The 16,789-nt window shown below is 33.4% G+C and overlaps 1 protein-coding gene across 4 annotated transcripts in view; it reads left to right on the top strand.

Moving 5' to 3' along the window:
* Nucleotides 1-15,550, top strand: part of LOC113041987 (calpain-15-like) — a 26,006-nt gene extending 10,456 nt beyond the window's left edge. Inside the window, exons 3-13 of one of the 4 annotated variants that reach the window (XM_026200578.1) lie at nucleotides 4,135-4,343; nucleotides 5,436-5,619; nucleotides 7,048-7,271; nucleotides 8,359-8,484; nucleotides 9,265-9,417; nucleotides 11,664-11,825; nucleotides 11,906-12,132; nucleotides 12,971-13,134; nucleotides 14,094-14,272; nucleotides 14,954-15,139; nucleotides 15,182-15,550. In XM_026200578.1, coding sequence (XP_026056363.1) covers nucleotides 4,135-4,343; nucleotides 5,436-5,619; nucleotides 7,048-7,271; nucleotides 8,359-8,484; nucleotides 9,265-9,417; nucleotides 11,664-11,825; nucleotides 11,906-12,132; nucleotides 12,971-13,134; nucleotides 14,094-14,272; nucleotides 14,954-15,131 — 1,806 coding nt within the window. In that variant the 3' untranslated portion in view covers nucleotides 15,132-15,139; nucleotides 15,182-15,550. The other 3 variants (XM_026200579.1, XM_026200577.1, XM_026200580.1) reach the window with 3 other exon arrangements.
* The last annotated feature ends 1,239 nt before the right edge of the window (nucleotides 15,551-16,789 follow it).

Below are 16,789 nucleotides of genomic sequence, written 5' to 3'. Positions count from 1 at the left end.
GAAATGATTCTGAGCTTAGTTTTTAACAACAGAGGTGCTCTAGTCTAGTTTTAACCCCACGCTCAAATGCATACGAAGAAGAGCCCTTAGTCATGTACGTGGTTAAATCCTTTTATGACGTAAGATTAATGTAAATACATCCCACTGTGAACACCTTTGTAATTCGCTTCAAACTTTATGAATGATTATTTTAAGTTCATTGAATTTATTTAAATAAAATAAAAAAGTTAGTAGCCAAGGTTTACCTAAAATGCATGAACAAATAATTAAGTCCTGGGAATGATACGTGGCTTAAGTGACATTACGATGATATTAAAATGAATTTCAGTTACAGAAATGTTGTCAGAATTATTGAATTCGGTTTAAATTGTCAATTTAATTTAATCCTGAAAGATGCACAATGTTTTCCATGTAAACATATGTAGATAAATGTAGTTTATTAATTAGGCTAGGTTTATTTTGCTTCCTTATGTTCATTTAAAAACTTAATATTTTAATGTCTTATAATCTAAACATCCTGCTACTCTGTTCTGTTGACATTTCTTTGGTATCAAACCGCAGCTCTGTGTTTGATGCTGAGCCAATATCAAAAACACAGCCGCCTCATATCTCCTGAATATTTGATATATTTCTGACCTTCTTGGAAAAGAAAATGCTCAGACTTTGTGTTAGAGGAGATGATGAATGCATGTTGTTCAGCTCGTGGTGCTGTGTTCAGATGAAAGAGACGTTTAAGGAGCGTCCTGCAGAAGTTGATGGTCATGTGCTCTTGTGAGTCGAGTGTGTAATGATTCATTGCCAACGTGGCTTCTTCTTGTTCTTGTTCTTGATCTTTTCCATATTCCATAAAAGAACACAAAGGTGTTTAGGCACTTTATCACTTACAATTGAAACTGCTCTACGTGGAGTACTTGATCTTTTAAATTGAACAACTCCCTTATTTACTAGACTCATTAATACAAGTTCAGCAGCTTCCTGATGTGTTTCTAGGAACTTCGAAACTCCTTGATATCTCTGATGTCCTGAGAAATAGATATGTCTTGGTTAATTTTTATATATTAGCCTTGAGACTGGTCAAATCAGATTAACCTTTGTATTTTCTGCTCTTAAAGACCGGTGATGGTATAAACCAAAGGTTGAAATCGAGACGAGCCACAGTTTGATGCCAGTGAGAGCTTATGTTATCTACAGTAACTGATAAAAACTATTTGTTCCTGTCATATTAGGTGCTAAATATATTTTTCTAGTTAAAGGTGTTTTTTAATGCTTAAACCATGATAAATCAAGTCTACGTAGATGTTTTGAATAAAATGCACAAATACTTCCCATGTGAATGTGTGCACATAAAAAAAATGTGTGCATATAAACTATACGTTATTTAGATCTACATGTATTAAAATATTACATATTAAAAATAATTTTGTAATTTTCCATTATACAGTATACATATTATGTAATGATAACAAAAAAGATATATATAAATATGAAAAACAAATAAAATACTTATTTTGCATTGTATCCATGAAGAATATTTAACTATATATAAAACCACTATTACACAATATTAAAATGATAGCTATTTTTATAATATACATATTACTTGATGTAAAGATCTACATACATTTGAAAAGCTAATTAAATACTCCTTTCACACACTATATATATATATATATATATATATATATATATATATATATATATAATATAACAGTAATTAATTGTATATTATATACACAAAATGCCATTTAAAAATGGCAAAAGACATCTACATTAAAAAGAAAAAAAATTCTCACACCGTATTATTTACTGAAAATACTAATTTATATCTTCAAATTTTAGCTATTTTTATATTCTACATATTTAATGATTAAAAACAAATTACCATTATAATGTCATTAAAATATCATATTAAAAGTAGTCAGTTTTATATTAAATACAAATGAAAATAAAACCTTTTTTTTTTTTTTTTTTTTACAATGTTTTAGTAAAAGTTTCATTTTATATTAATTACTTATTATATGACAAATGAGATCTATGTACATTAAGAAAAAAAAAGGTCAGTCAAATGCCTCTTAAAGTACTGTGATTGTTCAAACCAAAGATAGAAATCACAATATGATCCCAAAGAGAGCTCGTGATCTCAACATCACCTGTCACTAATGACTCGTTAGTATCATCTCAGAGTTTAAATCTATATTTGGATGCTGCTTCAAGACACTCGTGGTCTCAAATGCTTCTTCAGTGACCTCTTGTGATCTGAGATTTTATGTGTTCTCTGGTTTCCTTATTTCTGCAGGAGGGTCGATGCAACATGATGAGAATGCTTAGGTTTTCTCTGAGATGAAGTACATCTTTTTGCTTTTCTGTTGCGTGTTACGTGACGAGATGGTCCTTCAGTGTTTTTGGGGCACATCAGGATGTGTTAGTGGTTCCAGTGTAAAGGCGTCCCTGAAGATGCTCTGAGTGATCTGATCTGAGAGCGTTCTGGCCTGTTTACTTGTGATCAGATCAGCCCGACTGAATGTTTCGTAACCGGTCTGAGCGCAGCTGTGATTTGACCCAGATGTGCTCACTTCTGAAATGTTGCATAATGAAAGATAATGCATCACAAATTAAGTTTAGAACATGCTTCTGAGCTGTATTTGTCTGCACGTTATATATTAAAACATTTTTTGCAAATTACAAAAATAATCATTTCGGACATCTCGAACACGGATTAACACACAGTTGCGCCGCGTTCTGTGTCCGTCTGCTTCGAACCTGGGAGGCTTATTTTTAGAAACGGTTGCGGAAGCAATTAAACAGCTCCCCGGAGTCAAAATGACCCCTATTTCTCCAGCATACACGTGTTTTCTGCAAAGAGAAAAGAAACTCAGGTGAGAGCTGCTGCTGCCCGTGAGAATACGTCTGAAGCTTTATTGCTCCTGCAGAATATCTGCTGCACTTTTGCTTCAGAAGCTCCTGGACTGGTTTACTTGAATTTGACATGTTTCTTCACTCTTCACTGTGTCTTCATATGATGCACAACATGTCGTCTCTGTAATGATGTACACACTAACAAAGTGAACAGAAGTTGAGGTTTTAAGGTGAAAAGTTTGTCTATTTTCAGGGTTAAAATGGTGAAAATGAACAATTACTTCTTTAATGTATGTGTATATCATATGCATATTAGTTGATGATGGCAAATGACATCATACATTTAGGGAAAAAAGCTATTGAATAATTATTTTGACCTTATTTATTAAAATTTGTTATATTATTATTTGTATAAATATTAATAGCAGTATTAGTAGTAGTAGTAAAATGTATTAATTTTATAGTATATAAAAATTATTTAACGATGAGAAATAATGTCTAAATAGATATTTTTATATATATATATATATATATATATATATATAAAATGTATGTATGTTTAAATTAAAATATCACATGATATTTAGTAAAAAAAAAGTTGTTAGACTAGACTGTAGTAAATTTTATAATATATGCATATTATTTAATGGTGACAAGTTAAATCTATATAAATGTGAAGGACAGATCCTATTTATTGAAATGTTATATTAAAATTGTAATTAATTTTATGATAGCGAGTGACTTCTACATTTTAAAATTAAGATTAATTTCACAGCATATTTATTCAGAATATATTTCAAATTTGAAAACTTTATATGTTAAGTAAATATTATTTAATAATAGCAAATTCATGTTGATTTGGGTGCGCTATCTCACTAAATGTGATCCTGGAGCACAAAAGCAGTCTTTGGGGTATATTTATAGATTTTTCTTTTAAGCCCAAAATCATTCGGATATTAAGTAAAGATCATGTTCCATGAAGATATTTTGTAAATTCCCTACCATAAATATATAACAAATGGATTATCATTAGTAATATGCATTGCTAAGAACTTCATTTGAACAACTTTAAATATGATTTTCTCAATATTTATATTTTTTTGCACCCTCAAATTCCAGATTTTCAAATAGTTGTATCTCAGTTAAATATTGTCCTCCTAACAAACCACACATCAATGGAAAGATCATTTATTCAGATGTATAAATCTCAATGTAAAAAAAAGGACCTTTATGACTGGTTTTGTGGTCCAGGGTCACAAATTCTTGTGTTTGTTGTAGAACACGGTGAACTTCGTGGATGACAGTTTCCCCCCCGGTCCACGCTCGGTCGGGTTCCCCGAAAACGACAGCGTCCAGCAGCGAATCAAAAAGTGGCTCCGTCCTCACGAGATTAACTGCAATAACTTCAAGGATCGTGGCGTGAAGTGGTCTGTGTTCAGGACGCCACGCCCCTCAGATATACTGCAAGGCCTTCTGGGAAACTGCTGGTAAGAGAAGTGCATCTATCTACAGCTGTGTTTGGAATGAAGTACTAGTTTACTGCACACAGCTCAGTGTGTTTAGTGGATACTGTACATCATATTAAGAGATAACAATCATCAGAGTTAGATTTCAATCTTTAACATGGGCTTACTCAGTCAGTATTAAAGATAGCACAGTTACATTTTCACAGAATGTTCTTTATCCTGTGTGAAGGATGATTATTATGTAGAAAATCAAATAAATCACCATAAAATGACTTTAGCTTTTCACAGAGTTTTCACAGCCAGGATCACATTTAATAAAAATGTACCGTATTTTCCGGACTATAAGTAACACTTTTTTTCATAGTTTGGCTGGTCCTCCGACTTATAGTCGGGTGCACCTTATTTATCAAATTTAATTTGACATGAACTGAGAGAAATGAACCAAGAAAAAACATTACCATCTACAGCCGCCAGAGGGCGCTCTATGCTACTCAGTTCTCCTGTAGTCTACACTGAAGACATAGAGCGCCCTCTCGTGGCTGGAGACGGTAATGTTTTCTCTTGGTTCTTGGGTCTAAATAAATGCGACTTATAGTCCTGTGCGACTTATATGTTTTTTTTCCTCGTCATGACGTATTTTTGGACTGATGCGACTTATACTTAGGTGCGACTTGTAGTCCGAAAAATACGGTATGTGAAACAGTATGTGTTATGCACAGTGTTGGAGAAAGTGCATTATAAGTAACAGGAGTTTTGTAATCAGATTACTTTTTTCAAGTAACTTGTAAGGCCTTTACAGTTGCCAAAAATACGACTTTTGGGGGGTTTTATTATTAAAAATAAATAAGCAAGCTCAGGTGACAGAAAGTAAGTAACTTAATGCATTACTTCCCATCAAATTTAACGAAGTATCACAATTAGTTACTTTTTTATGGAGTACCGTGAAATAACTTTTTATGCATTCAAACACTTTTTTTTCGTCACATGACCTCAAGTGGCGTCTCCTTTAGCTGATGAGTTGTGCACACAATCATTTCAGCCTCAGATTAGAGATGTAGGAGTGAAATGTTCACAGCGTCGCTCTTCTCAAACTCGCGCTGGTGTGCTTCACAGGTTTTTAAGCGCTCTGGCGGTGCTGGCGGAGCGGCCCGAGTTGGTGGAGCGTGTGATGATCACCAGAACTATATGTCAGGAGGGAGCGTATCAGGTGCGGCTCTGTAAAGACGGGACGTGGACCACGGTTCTGGTGGACGACATGCTGCCCTGCGACGAATACGGGTTCCTGCTCTTCTCACAGGTTTGTGTGGACTGATTTTAGAAATACTTGCAATTCGTATACTAATCATGATTTTTTGAGATAACTGCCATCACTGAACAGTTTCAAATATTGTCATCAAACACAGTAAATAATAGCACTTTTTTTTACCTACAGTACTAGTAAACAACCAGAGGTGGCGATAAATTAATTGTAGTTAACTGTAACAGCAAATAGTTTTGATGCATACATATTGGAACCAGATCTACATTTATCTAAATAAAGACATATTTAAATAAAAATATTTGTAATTTAAATAAAATAAAGAATTGCACGTCTTTAACTAACTAAACAATGTCATGTAGCATTAAATTGTCAATTGTAAAATAATTTTGGAATATTAGGAATGATAATTATGTATGCTATTATTGATGATTATTATATATGCAATTATTTCAGACCTTTGCTGGAAAGTATTTAATCGGTTGTTTAAAAAAAAAGTGATTTAAACGTTGTAAAAATGTTAATATTTTAAATGATTTTATTATGCCAAAAATTAATCTAAAATTAATCCGCATCAGAAAAATAAGTAAACAAGATTAAAATGTTGTATTTATTGTAAATGTATGTATTAGTGTACTGTTTATTATGTATGCAGATATTTTAGACCGTTACTGGAAAGTATTTAAGAAATTAGTTCAAAGTGTTTTAAACATTTTGTTAAGAGTTTAATATTTTAAAAGAATTTAACTTTAATTTTAAATATTATTATTACTGAATATAACTGTATACATTTGATATACTACTATTAACATGAAAATGTTATTAGGATTTAAATAGATGGAACATATTTATATTAATGAATCATATTTATATATTTTAGTTTACAAAGGCTTTTTATTCCAAAGTAGTGTGTGTATAGGCTATAAATATATATTTATTTAAATATATTTTCTCTATTCTATTTCTATTCTTTTATATAAAAAACCTTGTCCCTATCAGACTCGCACTCTGTTTATTTACTAGTTGCTTGTTTTCTTTTTCTTTTTTTCAAACATAATTGCTTCTCTTATCTTTTTGCATTTTATCTATTTTCTTTTTATGTATTATACAATTATAATTCTGACTTTCTTCTGATTAACAAAAGCAAAAAAAGCCTCTAACACTAGCTTGCTCCATTCATTTTCAAGTATATCGGTTTTCTTTTTATTTATTATATGATTTAAAAACAAATACTTACTATGTATACTGCTTTTAGCTAACATAGACTTGTTCTAGCACTTGTGTATCATTGATTTTGATTGCTTCTATTGTCCTCATTTGTTAGTCACATCTGCTAAATGTCTAAATTTAAATTGTATTTTTAAAAACTTTTTTTTTTTACTGCAAACATTACATCCCTGTTGGTTGCTTTACTTCCATCTAATGGCTTGTATTATTATTTTAATTGAAATATTTTTTCTGGGACAGGCTCAGCGGAGGCAGCTGTGGGTCGCCCTGATTGAAAAGGCTCTGGCGAAGCTGCACGGCTCGTATTTTGCGCTGCAGGCCGGCCGTGCCATCGAGGGTTTGGCGACGCTCACTGGCGCCCCCTGTGAAAGTCTGATGCTGCAGGTCAGCTCAACCAACCCTCGAGAAGAGCCCATCGACACGGACCTCATATGGGCCAAGATGCTCAGCTGCAAAGAGGCGGGGTACAAACACACTCCAGATGATTACACTAATTGTCCTGTAATGTGAGGCCTGTCATTTATTCACTGTGCTCCGGACTCGCTAATTTCAAGGCACATTAGAAGATGACAAGGAGTCCTTTGTCCTTTTATAATAAAGGCAAAAAGCCAATAAATGAATTAAAAGAGCGAACATCTAAAGTGTATTCCCACAAAATGGATCGATACAAAGTATTTCCGGGCTACTTGACAATTACAAGACAATTAGTGTCACATACTAGCATTCGTTATACATACAATATCAGCAGAATAATGCAAATTATATTGCAAAAGATTGATAATAATATTAATTTATACATATTTTGTCTATTATTATTATTTTAGAATTTATAATAAACATTATATCTAAAAGAAACGCTGTTGGATATTTTCAGCAATTATTTAAAAGTTGTTGTAATCATTTTAAATGAAGTAATTACTATTTTTATATAAATATCAATGTTGATTAAGTTTCTGTCCTTCTGTTTTATTAGTGATTCTGGTGTGTTAAGTTCTGTTGATTTTGAATTTGAAACTAAAAAGTGAAATTAAAAAAATAATTAAAGCTAGAAAATAGAAATAAACAAGGTTAAAATATTTTGAGCTGTATGCTATACATTTATTTGTTAATTTGAATATTCATATGGTATTTATATAACAGGGTTTGTATTATTGTTAACTAAAATCCTTAAAAATATATATTTTTTTTTTACTAGAAATATTTTTTTTAAACTGAAATCAAATTAAATATAAAATTTTGAAACCGAAAAAAAAGAATATATATATATATTTTAGTTTTCAAAATGTTCTTGGTTTAGCTTGATGTGCTAAAATAACTACGACTGAACTAAAATGTAATGAAAGCTGTAAAGACATTTAAAAAAAAAAAGATTAAAAATTACCAAAAATGCACAATAAAATAAAAAAAAATTATTTCTAATGGACTATATGTAAACTAATTTAAAATTATAATAAAAAAAAAAGTATCAAAGATACTAAAATAAGTCAGTGTTACACTGTAGTAGTGTAATTGTGAAGTGAGTTACGATGTTTGTGTCTGTGTGTGCCTCAGCTTTCTGATGGGGGCGTCCTGTGGAGGCGGGAACATGAAGGTGGATGATGCGGTCTATGAATCTCTGGGGCTCCGCCCACGACACGCCTACTCCATACTGGACGTCAGGGATGTCCAGGGCTACAGGTCAGACACATTCACAACATGCATGAGGTCCAACAAGGGTCTGTTCACCCATACGACAGAGAAGATGATCTGTAGCACACACATTCACACTAAAAACATTCAGTATGGGGCTTTTCGGTTCAGTAAGTAGTGTTGTTTTAACCTCTGCATATCAATTCTTAAATCAAAAAAATTTAATAAAACATTAGACATTGATATAGTGCACCTGTCGTCCTAAAAACGCAATAAGCTTCGCATTTAGTTTCACATTATGTTTAAATAAATGTTTTGACTATGAACAAATTGTAGAAACAAATATATGTTTAGATTTAAGTTAATGTAAATACTGCCTTGTGTATAATCTACATTTGTATGCAATTTAAGTATTACATATTATTTGTATGTATTTCAACTTTAGAGCTTTGCTTTAAAGATTTTTTGTTTATTTGATTTGCATTTATTTAAAAACCAAGCATCAGTTTGTACAGTAAACCACTGTTTGATGAAAGAGTAGGTTTAGTTCCTGTTCCTGAAAACGTACCGAACCATGACTTCAAAACCAAACTGTCATTTTTGTGTACTGTGACATACATACTGCTTTGCATATAATGAGAATAATTCATGCAGTTATGCAATGAACAAAAAATGTAGTCCATACAGGTTTTCTGAGGTCATGCAATAGCATGCATGAGTAACTTAAGTGAGTTGTTTTATATGTTGAGCCACGCGTGCCGTGTGCCGCTCCTGTGTCATTAAACCGGACAGAGCTGTAAATCAGGAGTGCTTCTGGTTTGTGTTCAGGCTGCTGCGTTTGAGGAACCCCTGGGGCCGGTTCTCCTGGAACGGCTCGTGGTCAGACGAGTGGGCCGACTGGCCGCAGAACCTGCGTCACGAGCTCATGGCACACGGCAGCAGTGAAGGCGTCTTCTGGATGGAGTACGGAGACTTCATTAAGTGAGTCATCTGTGTTCAGTTGAGAGGAGCTTCATCAGAGCTTTCCATAAATAAAGAGCACCTCATTAGTGGCCTGTGCATTTGAACTGTATTATATTATTCATTTTAATATAATATATATATAACATTTGAAAATTGTTTAAAAAAAATCATTTTAATTAAATATATTTTCAATTCATTTTAAATAATATAAACACACTATTTAATGATGACGAGCATCTACTTAAATTTGAAAATTTGAAGTAAATATGCCATATGTCATTAGTATTATATTATGTATTATTTATTTCATTTCTATATATTTTTTTAATTATATACATATGAGCAAATGAGATGAACTTGGGATAAACAAGACACATTTTACACCTTTTTATTTATTATTATTAAAATCTATATTAATAAAAAAAAACATTTATGCTATTTTTATTTAAAAAGCTGATTTTTTTAAAACAAAAAGCATATTTAAAATTTTATTTCATATAAACATCATTTAATGATGACATGAGACTTTTTTGCTAAATATATAAAAAATATTACTTTAACATTTTAATTGTACATCAGTGTTAATTTTGACACGAAATTTTAATTTAGTTTTAGTCTTAGTCTTTTGACTATAATTCTTTTTAGTTTTAGTCAAGTTTTAGTCATCTGATTTGTTTTAATTTTAGTCTTATTTTAGTCAACTACAATTGCCTGGTATTTTAGTCGACTAAAATAAGACTAAAATCAATAACAGATTTACTAGACAATTTTTTACAGCTGGTATAGGAAACAAACTTAACCAAAATATATAAAACACAAATTCAACTTTATTTCAACACAACTGTGTCTTTATTTCGATTCAAAAGCTTTTATGCAGCAACAAACACTGTCATGATAATGTAAACAATAACTAGCTGCCAATTGACCATCAATAAAAGAAAAATAACTTTAGGTCCAGGACCTTAAAGCTTACAGCTGAGCTGAACAATAAGTGCATACATTTAAAGTAAATTTTTTAATAAGTTGGCAGCTAGGTAGATAAAAAAAAGTAACAAGATTTTATAAGGTATTCATTTGTCTAGCAATATTGTATGTTTTAAATACTACAATATTGCTAGATTTGTATGTATAATGATAGGATGTGAACATTCATGTTTCACATGACTAATATAGAAATATTTGTGATATTGTCAACAGGTAGAACATTATAAAATATACTAAACATTAGTATTAATCAAATGTATTTATCATGATATTACGTATTAGTATTGTGCTCTCATCTAACTTGAAGAAGGGGCTATTTTACAGTACTTTTCAGTTCGTAATATTTAATGCTACAACATCTACGCACTGCTCTATTCCAATTTTGCTTAGCTCAATAAACAAAAGAACATCGTTGTGAAATTACATTTGAGAAAATGTCCAGGTGGCTCGTCTGTAAATGTCTTTTCAAATTGGTTGTGTTCTTGCCACGAATGAGCGCTCTGCGTGCTTTACACTTTGTTTTGTTTTGTTCGTCGTCAAACGTGAAGTGAGCTGTGGACATTTTGTCGCTTTTTTAGACATCACCTCTTCGAATGCCGTCTTCCCGGGAGCTCATAAAAACTGAAAACCTTCGCTTCACGTCTCAATAAGTCAGGCTCGGATTGGTTCTCTTCTCTCATGCAGTCTCGCCTGTTCTGTTTTGCCGGTTCTTTTGTTCATTCCTCGCATCTCTCCCGTCTGCTGATTTGATTTTCGTCACAGTCTATTTTCGTCTCGTCCTTTATTCGTTGACGATAATGACAATCAATTTAGTCAAAGTTTTAGTCTCCATCAGTGCCTTCTTTTTTAGTTCTCGTTTCGTTTTCGTCCGCAAAAATATATTTGTGACGAAAATAATGACGAAAATATTTAGTCAACGAAATTAACACTGTTGTACATTAAATTAAATGGTGGCAAATGAGATCTACATACACTTGAATATGAAAAAGACATTCATTATATTTATTGCAAATGTTACAAATGTATGAATTTTGTTAAATGCATATTATATTTTAAATAAGCATTTTAACAATTGTCAAATTGTATAAACATTTAATACATGATCTTTAATTATTGTAAATGAGATGGACAAAATAATGATATTTATTTAAAAGTTAATTGAATTCCAGTCAGGTATTGTTATCATCTGATGCAGTAATACACTATCATCCAGCAGACCAGCACATCTAGAGCACAAACCCTGTTATTTGATTTGTGGTGATTGTATGTTCTGTGTGCAGGTACTTTGATTCGGTGGATATCTGCAAGATTCATGCTGATTGGCAGGAAGTTCGTCTGCAGGGCTGTTTCCCCAGCCGGGCGAATAAACCGGTGACCGTCACCGCCCTCACGGTCCTGGAGAGAACCGCGCTGGAGTTCGCTCTCTTCCAGGAGGGCAGCAGGTAAACACCAGCCAAATAAATAAAGAACGAGACATGAAATATTAGTCAACAACAACATCAGTTCTGTGTCACTCCTCCAGGCGTTCAGACACGTCCGACAGTCACCTGTTGGATCTGTGCATCATGGTCTTCCGGGCCTCGTTTGGGAACGGGAATAAGCTGGTCCTGGGACGTCTGCTGGGGCACAGCAAGCGCGCGGTGAAGAAGTTCGTAGGATGTGATGTGATGCTGGAGCCGGGAGAGTACGCTGTCGTCTGCTGTGCCTTTAATCACTGGCAGATGGACCTGACGGGAGCTTCGACACCAGGTACACACACACACACACACACACACACACACACACACACACACGCTTAATCACAACAAACACTCTGTAGAGACCGCAGGAATCATTTCAGATGAGATCAAAGGGATAGTTCACCCAAAAATAAAAAGTCTGTCAGTAATAACTCGCACTCATGTCATTCCAAACCCCTAAGACCGTCATCTACAGAAGACCAGTTAAGATATTTTTGATGAAATCCGAGAGCTCTCTGACTCTCTGTAAACCGTAACACGACTGCAGTGTTCCCAGGCCCAGAAACCTAGCAAGGACATCTGTAAAACTTATCTGTGGCTCAACTTCAATTTTGCTAAGCTGTGAGAATACATTGTGCGCAAAGAAAACAACTAAAAAATGTATTTAACAGTTGTTGTCCTTCTGTTATGGAGAGTACCACAATGCATGTGCGTGTTCTCCTCTTTTAATGTGATCAACTTAATCAGCGTTGTGTACGTTCATTTGAATACGTTCAGGGGACACGCACGAAAGCATCTCGGTATGCTCTATAACGGCAGAAGACGGTGATGAGAGGGAGAAAAAGTGTTCATGCAAAGTTTTTTTTTGTGCGCAAAAAGTGTTCTCGTAGCTTTGCAAAAATTAAGCTGATGTCACATGGACTGTTTTACCGATGTCCCTTCTCCGTTTCTAGGACAGGAAACATTTAAGTTGTGTTACTGTCTATATCAAGAATATCTTAATTCATGTTCTGAAGATGAACAAAGGTCTTGCAGGTTTGGAACGACGTGAGGATTAGAAATTAATAACAGAATTTTCCTTTTTGGGTGTACTATCCCTTTAAGAAGGCATGCGTGTGTTTTTACAGTGTCCAGCCCCACCAACGCTCGCAGGCCCAGTCAGGATTTCCCAGGGTACATCTTGGCCATCTACAGCTCCAGACAGGTGATGGTGGAGCAGGTGGAGGCCGTGTCCACTACACTCGCCGACGCCATCATCCTGCTGACGGAGAACAAGGGAGAGAGACATGAGGTACACCTGCTGCAGGGACAACTTTCACTAGTGTTTCTCCAATGCATGAAGATAAATATGAAAACTGCAAACACTTTAAATTATGGAACACATGTTCACTGTTAACTGAGAGTTTCCCTCAACAGACTCCTAATTTGCTGCTTATTAATAATTAGTTAGGAAGTTGTTAAGGTCCTGTATTTAGGGATCTAGAATAAGGCATTAATATGTGCCTAATGAACAGCATGCTAATAAGCAACTAGTTAATACTGAGAAGTGTTTCTGCATGATTTTATTAATTCTTTTTTTTGTGTATTACACAAAATTAATTTTTTAGAAATCACACTGAGCAGAATGATGGGAAATTGGGTTCAATTTACGTGTATTTTATTAAGATTTTTTCATCATTTCAAACTTTTTTTAATCATGGGAATAATGTAATATTTTCTATTATGTATATTGTTGTTATGCATTTATTTGATGCATATATAATTAAATACTAGAATAGTATTTATAGTATATTTTTATTTTATAATCATATTATCTATTAGAAATAGTTTATAATAATGTCATTTATAAGTGAATAATTAAACATAATTAACAGTTATATATTACAAATGTATATATTTAGACGTTTTTAGTAATATTGTATAATAATAGTTTATATATAATTAACACATAAATTATATGATTGTAAAAATGTTGTATATCTGTAAATGTAATACTTTTATTACCTAATCATAAATATAGTATTAATCACATGTGTGTACATTTTCTATCAATATTATATAATTTGATTTACTATTTTACAGTAGATTTTACTGTGTGTGTGTGTGTGTATAAAGAGAGAGAAAGAGAGATGTTTAACCAACTGTGATGACTTCCTCTTCTGAGAAACCTGGAGAAAATGTGAAAAAGGTCCACAATAATTAAGAGGAAGTAACGAGGAAGGCTGTGTAACGAGGTGTTTTGTTCATCAGGGTCGGGAAGGAATGACGTGTTACTACCTGACTCACGGGTGGGCGGGGCTTATCGTGGTGGTGGAGAACCGTCACCCGAAGTACTACCTCCACGTGTCCTGTGACTGTAGCGACAGCTTCAATGTGGTGTCGACCCGCGGCAGCCTGAAGACCATCGACAGCGTGCCGCCGCTGCACAGGTCAACTCATCCTCTCTCACGTCTCTGATTCCTGCAGACTCTGCTCGTCTCACAGAGCATCATAGTCCTGCTGTACTGAAGAGCTTAATGCTTTTTTAGTTATCATTTAAATAGTGTCTATAAATGTATATTTATATTTAACGTATATATATATCTCAAACACACACACACATTAACAATAATTAACAATAATTAACAATTTATAGATATACTGTCTATGTATATTACTTTTTACTTTTTAACTAAATTATATAATTTTTGTATGCTTCTCTAACACTAAATATTTTTATGATGTAAATTTCTCTCAAATTATCCTCCATAAATTGTTTATAAAAGTCTGTTTTTAAAACCATTATTTGTTGTTGTTGTTCTTCTTTTTTTTTATAGCAATTAAGCAAATTTTCTCTTCAACTCACAGCTGACTTTGGTGTTTGCAAAAAAATTATATGTTTTTTACTTGTTACCACTGATTGAAATATACATTTATAATGTTAATAAAGTTCATTTTTCAGTGAGCGCACTACAATGCATTTTCAGATTTTCTTATTCAAAGAAAGTATGTTTGAATGCATTATAATGTTGCTGCTCACCTGTGCCTTAAGGTGCTTTCTGTGTGTGTTTTCACGTTCAGAGCAGCAGTGTGATTCATTAACACAGGTTTTCTCCTGTCCTGTGTTGCAGGCAGGTGCTGGTGGTCCTGTCCCAGCTGGAGGGGAACGCCGGATTCTCCATCACACACAGACTGGCTCATAGGAAAGCGGCGCAGGCGTCTCTGGGCGACTGGACGTCTAGTAAAGCCACACACTCGCCCCAGCTCACGCCCGACACAGACGGACTGCACAGACCGCGGCCGCTTTGACACACGCTCACACACACACACACACACACACACACACACACACACACACACACACACACACACACATAGACACACTGTCCAGTCTTGAAACCACCACGATGAGTTCAGACCCATGATGATGAAGAACACACACACAGCCACTGGGAGGGACTGGGTGGAACTACTGAGCCAATCACACGTCTGCTCACTGAGCCAAGCCCCGCCCACTGCAAACCGTGTCAGGCGTGTCCTGATGAGCAGCATTCACATCCATCCTGGAGTCCTGTCACCAGACTTTACTTTCTCTCCCTGCGTTCAGTCAGACGTCAGATCTCACCTAATATTGCACACGGCTCATTTCACCAAGAATTAAAAGATTTTGTATTTTTTTAAATGGCAAAATGAAGCCTGTTTTTAGGGATTGTTATTATTATTAATTCAGTTTCAAATATATATATATATATATATATATATATATATATATATATATATATATATATATATATATATATATATATATATATATATAATTTTTTTTATTTTATTATGACAATAAGGCACATTTCCCCTTCTGTTCATATTATTTTAAGACTCATTTTATTCAAATGTATTAAATTGTTTGTCATGTCAATTCTTTTTTCCCCCTAAAATTATGTATTTCTGACTTAAAAATAGTAAAAATAATAATAATTGTTGTTATTATTATTATTATTTTAGTGTCAATTATATTTAACTTACATGGCAATTACGCACGTTTTTGCCTGAAATCCACATTACTGTAAAACTCCTGGCTTCTAGACATTTCTGATTTATTTTAATATTGTTATACTTAATATTATTACTATAATTAGTTTCAGTTATATTAGATTTTTTTCCCCCTTTAATTTTCCCTTCATATCTGGACATTTCACTTTGTTTTCATTTTTTCTTTTTTTTATGTAAGAATATGTTTACTAGATGCTTATTACTTCAATACATTTACATTTAGATTTATGCATTTAGCAGATGCTTTTATCCAAAGTGATTTACAGTGCATTCTGGCTATACTATTTTTTTTTTTTTTTGTTTTTTTGCCAGTATGTTAAATTAAAAACAATAGTTTACTGGTTTTTTATTTTATTTTATTTTTTATTCAAACCACACTTAAGCAGTAATACAAATGTTACGATTTAATTTTATTTAATATAATTAGAAATTAATGTTAATATCATATCACTGATTTTTCACATTTCTATAATAAGGTTTATTTTTTTTTAATGTTTTTTATTCATCTGAAATTGTGGAGGTGGGGGAGGGTATATTAAAGGCCCTGAATACAATTTTAATTTCCTTGTATCTTGATTCTTCCTTTAATCTTAAGGTGAAATGTGCCGAGTTCTCAACGTATTTTCTGAGATTTGGTTTTAATGCCGTTCTGACAGCCAATCAGCGGCCTGTTCTGTGGTCACATGTTCTGTATAGTGGTAATGTAAGGACAAATGGCGATACTTGATTTGAATGGAAGGGTTTATGTGTTTGACCGCACATGTGGGAAGCATCTTTTAACTTATTAATGCTGTGTTTAAGTAAAGAAGCACAAGAGAAGCTGCTGAATGCGAGCTGATGTGCAGAGGCTCATGGGAATGTTTTCACCTGTGTTGGAATTTACTTGTGCACTGAGCGTCTCGTGTGTGTTTTTC

Source organism: Carassius auratus, chromosome 24 (genome assembly GCF_003368295.1).
Source record: "Carassius auratus strain Wakin chromosome 24, ASM336829v1, whole genome shotgun sequence".
Classification (NCBI taxonomy): Eukaryota; Metazoa; Chordata; class Actinopteri; order Cypriniformes; family Cyprinidae; genus Carassius; species Carassius auratus.
The sequence above is the reverse complement of the archived record's forward strand: the minus strand, read 5'-3'. Positions and strand labels throughout refer to the sequence as shown.